Below are 5,297 nucleotides of genomic sequence, written 5' to 3'. Positions count from 1 at the left end.
ATATTCCTCAGATGAGCTGGCAACGCATTGAATAGACGCTGCATTATCGATGCTGGTGCGTAGTGGATTAATGTCCTGTGTGCTTTCCTTATTTTTCCTGTTATAGTTTTGGGCATTATTAATCTACCTCTGCTTGCTCTTTCTGATATTTTTAGTTCCATGATATTTTCTGCTATTCCTTCTATCTGTTTCCATGCCTGAATTATCATGTAGCGTTCTCTTCTCCTTTCTAGACTATATAATTTTAAGGATTGTAGTCTTTCCCAGTAGTCAAGGTCTTTAACTTCTTCTATTCTAGGTGTAAAGGACATTTGTACACTCTCTATTTGTGCAATATCCTTTTGATAGTGTGGGTACCATATCATATTGCAATATTCAAGTGGACTACGAACATATGTTTTATAAAGCATAATCATGTGTTCAGCTTTTCTTGTTTTGAAACGCTGTAACAACATTCCCATTTTTGCTTTACATTTTGCCAAAAGAATTGCTATTTGATCATTGCATAACATGTTCCTATTCATCATCACACCAAGGTCTTTAACTGCTTCCTTATTTGTGATTGTCTCATTATTAGGTCCCCTATATGCATATAGCTTTCCTTCTCTGTCTCCATAATTTATTGATTCAAATTTATCAGAGTTAAATACTGAAGTATATTTGGATGGAGACGAAACTCAGATAGATCCTTTCTGAATGACTTTATTTTTAAGACTAACTTATAATGATATACAGTTTAAAAGAAGACAGGATAGTTAACAGGGTAGTTATACTTAATGAGTAGTAAGTATCTGTAAACACAAATATAACCTCTGGTAATAGGTAGTTATAAACATAAATACCTAACACCTTTTCCCCTCGGGAAAAAGAATGAAAGATTAAAGCAAATAAAAGGATAAAGCAATCAATAATTAAATGGTGGCATAGCTTTGAATAAATAATACAAAAACATACATAATGCTATTAATTATTTTACATTCTAAAATAGTCAGGTGGTCTACTTTGTCTGGTAGACCTTCGAAGTTTTGGTAATTCAGATATCGATCTATCAGGTGAACCATCAGAAGTTTTACCATTTTCATTTCCCGATAGTTCTTCTGCAGCTGCCGCCTCCTTTTCTTCTAAATTTGGGATTTCATTCTTCTCTGCACCTGCAACTGCATCGCCTAACTCTTCACGAGTATGTATGAACTCTTTTGGTAATGGCGGGTCTGGATAGCTGACCAACTCTGAAGAATCACGTGCTAAAAGTTCATTTTTGTTATCTTGAGAATCATTGGAGATCAGTCTCATTTGATCAATATGCCTTTTCCATATTAAGTTACCGTCCACTTGTACATTGTATGTGCATGGACCCAATTTAAGAACCACAACTCCTCGAGTCCATATGCCCTTCTTGGTATTTTGACGATAGTCCCGAACCAGTACCACGTCCCCTATATAGAGTTCCCTCATTGGTTTCTCGTTCTCTGAGGCTTTTCTTTCAATTCGCTGAGATGCATCTGGGTGTAGTAAATCAAGGCGAGTGCGTAACTGCCGACCCATGAGCTCTGCAGGCGTGCGCTTTGTTGTACAGTGAGGTGTAGTTCGGTAAGTCAGTAGAAATTGACACAACTTGGTATTTAAAGATGTATTACATGATTGCAATGTTCTCATCGCCCTTTTCATTCCTTGTTTGAATGTTCTTACTGTATTTTCGGCTTGCCCATTACTGCTTGGGTGATAAGCGGGTATCAGTATATGCTTTACACCATTTTGGGTCATGAACTCTTTAAATTCCTCAGCCACAAACTGTCTTCCATTATCAGACACGAGCTCTACACAAACCCCATGCTGAGCAAATACCCGCCGCATGATCTCTATGGTATTCATAGTTGTAACTGATTTCATTGGGTGTACTTCTGGCCATTTTGAATATGCGTCAATCATAATGAGGTACATTTGTCCCAGGAATGGTCCTGCGAAATCAACATGTACTCTTTTCCACGGACCAGAAGCCATTTCCACGGATTACCCTCAGCACGAGTCGGCATTGGCTGAGTAGCCTGACAAGCAGAGCACCCTTGCACAGTGTTTTCAATATCTTGATCGATGTTCGGCCACCACACATGCAAGCGAGCTAATCCTTTCATCCTAACAATCCCCGGATGACCACCATGTAGCTCTTCTAAGATTTGAATCCTAAATCTCGACGGTATTACCACCCTGGCACCCCATAGAAGACATCCCTCTTCAATTGAAAACTCATGCTGACGGCTATGGAAGGGTTTCAGTTCCTGTGCTATGTCCTCAGAGTCTGGCCATCCATTTCTTGTATAATATAAAGCTCTAGCCAGTACAGCGTCATGCAAAGTTTCCCTCTTGCAACAGATTTCGCAGTTACAGGAAGAAAAGAGTTTCACCTGGTGCATGTTAAATGCAGTTGCTTCTTGTGTCCCGTTTACAAGCTTATCTGATGCATTGGAGTCACAATCTGGTAAAGGCAACCGTGAGAGTGCATCAGCATTTCCATTGTCCCTTGAACGACGTAATTCAATGTCATAATCATAAGCTGCTAACTGTATAGCCCAGCGTTGTATTCTTGCAGCTGCAAGGACTGGAATGCCCTTCCTGGGGGGTCCCAGAATGTATGACAGTGGTTTTGTTATCTGTAATAAGGGTGAATTTACGACCATATAAATATTGATGAAACTTCCGTAGTCCAAAGATGATTGCCAAACCCTCGCGCTCAATTTGGGAATAGTTACGTTCAGTGGGTGTTAACATTCTTGATGCATAAGCAATTGGTCTTTCTCCGTTACTGGTGATATGGGAAAGCACTGCTCCCCAATGCCATTTTCTGTCTTTATGCAGTAATTCCGTTAGAGGCGCTGCGACTGATGAGAGATTTGGCACATAGCGACGGTAATGGTTTACCAGCCCCAGGAAGGATTGCATTTCAGACCTTGATTCTGGCCTTGGTGCCTCCGTGACTGCTGCAATGGCATCCTCCGTCATATGAATACCTTCTTCATCTACAATGAAACTCAAATATTTCAAGGAGGGCTTCATAATTCACATTTCGACAAATTACATTTCAACCCATTGATGTGCACCGCTCAAGTACCTTTTCAAGATTGTGTAAATGTTCAGCTTCGGTTCTCCCAGTAAGGACTAAAATATCATCTTATGTTGCATCCCACAAGGCACTCCTTGCAGAACTTTATCCATTAAAGACTGAAAAAGTTGTGGTGCTGCTGAGACACCATATGGTAAACGTGTATATCTGTACAAACCAAGTGGTGTGTTAATCGTGACATATTTCCTAGATTCCTCATCTAGTTCCACTTGCTGATAAGCTTGCGATAAATCTAACTTTGAGAAGGTTTTTTCCACCGTTCAGTCGCTGGTATAGTTCATCTTGGATTTGGCATTGGATGTTCAGGGTTTTCCACATAACGATTTATGGTGACCTTGAAGTCACCACAGATCCTAATAGAGCCAATGTCTTTTGAAACGGGCACTATTTCGGTGCGCCCACTCACTATAGTCAAACTTTCTCAATAATTCCTTCCAATTCTAGTCTTTTTTAAGTTCTGCATTCACAGCATCCCTGATTGCATAAGGAACTGTCCTCGCTTTATAAAAGATTGGTTTTTTGCATCCTTTCTCACACGAATATGAGCCTTTATTATTCTTGGCTGTACCCAGTTCACCATCAAGACATCACCATATTTCCTTAACAGTTCTTCTAACTTTGAGGTTTTCAGAATACCAGAATGCAGATGATTTACAGCTAACTTTTTCCAGTCAAATTTCGCAAAATGCAGCCAGTCCCTACCGAATAAGGCAGGTCCATTCCCCTGTACCACATACAATGGCACTTCCTCCACTCTGTGTCCATGAACTTCCATAGTTACGTAGCATATCCCGACGACTTCTATTTTTTCTCCCGTCATGGTTTTCAGCACAATATTGCTGGATTGAAGTACTGTATTTTTCAGATGTTTAGCGTAGAACTCTTCACTTATCAGTGACACAGACGCTCCCGTGTCCAGTTCCATATCAATTGGTATACCCATTTAATTTTTAACTTTCACTATTATCTCTGGAACCTTATTGTGTCTTGCTTTCATTTTCTTAACACAGTATTTCAATGTATGCACCAATTCATCCTGTAGTTTGCACTCTGTAGTTTCTTCTTTCAAGCAGCTGGTCTCCTCCTCTGCCATGTTGACCGTCGATCGTTTCCTTCCTTGTCTTCCATATTTCCAATTTCGATTGACTGTGGTGTAATTTTCCATTCGGCACATTCTACGAAGGTGTCCTTTTTTATGACACCATTACACTCAGTAATCCTTATGGAAACAAACATCAGCCTTATGGTTTGGTCTTCCCGCAACGGTAACACTCAAGGAGAGAAGCTTTCGGCCCAACAACTTTGTTTTACCTCCTGAGTTTGACCCTGAATCTTCGTGACGTTTTCATCTGCCATTTCCTGACTTAAAGCATCGAAAATGCTTTCTTTAAGTCAAGCTCCTGTTCACTTAATAGTTTTCCTCTGTGCCGAGCGGTTGGCCAATCCAATAACAACAGTCTCTTAAAACTTCCTCTTGAAAAGCACCAAACTGACATGTTTCCGCCAATTTCCGTTTGCTTCCGTTGCATAATCAGTGATGGATTCTCCTGGACGTTGTTTCCTATTGTAAAAAAACTTGAAAACGTTCAGCTATCAGGATGGGTTTTGGGGGGTGAAGGTGATTTTTCAAAAAGCTCAGTAAGTTCTCGATAAGTCCTTGAAGAGGGCTTATTAGGGCAACAAAGCAATGTCTTCAGAAGTCCATATGTAGGAGCGCCGACGGCACTCAGAAAACTGTCCCGTTTCTTATCTTCCTCTGTTATGTCATTTGCTAAGCAGAACTGATCAAACCTTTCGACATAATCTTCAAAGTCCTCGGATTTGTCCATATGCTTGCTATATTTACCCAAATGCGCCATCCTTAATTTTCCCTTTCGGTGAGTCAGAGTTCCTCGTCGCCATTGAAGTATATTTGGATGGAGACGAAACTCAGATAGATCCTTTCTGAATGACTTTTTTTATTTTTAAGACTAAACTTTTTTATAAAATGATATACAGTTTAAAAGAAGACAAGATAGTTAACAGGGTAGTTATTACTTAATGAGTTAGTAAGTATCTGTAAACACAAATATAACCTCTGGTAATAGGTAGTTATAAACATAAATACCTAACAAATACCATCCTATTTACCTCTGCCCAATCATATACTTTGTTAAGGTCTCTTGTAGTGTTCCTATTC

The 5,297-nt window shown here is 39.8% G+C and overlaps 2 protein-coding genes across 2 annotated transcripts; both read right to left on the bottom strand.

The window, feature by feature from the left end:
- Positions 1–972: 972 nt before the first annotated feature.
- LOC135210432 (uncharacterized protein K02A2.6-like) lies at positions 973–1,854 on the bottom strand. Its single transcript, XM_064243330.1, has one exon. It carries the CDS (start codon positions 1,852–1,854, stop codon positions 973–975), a length of 882 nt encoding a protein of 293 aa, XP_064099400.1.
- Positions 1,855–1,925: 71 nt separating this feature from the next.
- On the bottom strand, positions 1,926–3,938 carry LOC135210431 (uncharacterized protein K02A2.6-like). Its single transcript, XM_064243329.1, has 3 exons — positions 3,821–3,938; positions 2,917–3,014; positions 1,926–2,648 (listed from the first exon to the last, which is right to left on the bottom strand). Exons 1-3 carry the CDS (start codon positions 3,936–3,938, stop codon positions 1,926–1,928), a joined length of 939 nt encoding a protein of 312 aa, XP_064099399.1.
- Between the last annotated feature and the right edge of the window lie 1,359 nt (positions 3,939–5,297).

This window comes from Macrobrachium nipponense, chromosome 39 (assembly GCF_015104395.2).
Source record: "Macrobrachium nipponense isolate FS-2020 chromosome 39, ASM1510439v2, whole genome shotgun sequence".
Lineage (NCBI taxonomy): Eukaryota > Metazoa > Arthropoda > Malacostraca > Decapoda > Palaemonidae > Macrobrachium > Macrobrachium nipponense.
This window is presented reverse-complemented; position numbering and strand designations above follow the sequence as displayed.

What these genes read in the sequence shown, in the direction of transcription:
- LOC135210432 (XM_064243330.1), bottom strand. Translation starts at nt 1,854, where the DNA reads ATGCGGCGGGTATTTGCTCAGCATGGGGTTTGTGTAGAGCTCGTGTCT.
- LOC135210431 (XM_064243329.1), bottom strand. Translation starts at nt 3,938, where the DNA reads ATGACGGGAGAAAAAATAGAAGTCGTCGGGATATGCTACGTAACTATG. An exon ending in GAATGGACCTGCCTTATTCG is followed by an intron (nt 3,015 to 3,820) that starts GTAGGGACTGGC and finishes GTTTCATTGTAG; the next exon opens with ATGAAGAAGGTATTCATATG. An exon ending in TGCAATCCTTCCTGGGGCTG is followed by an intron (nt 2,649 to 2,916) that starts GTAAACCATTAC and finishes CCCTTATTACAG; the next exon opens with ATAACAAAACCACTGTCATA.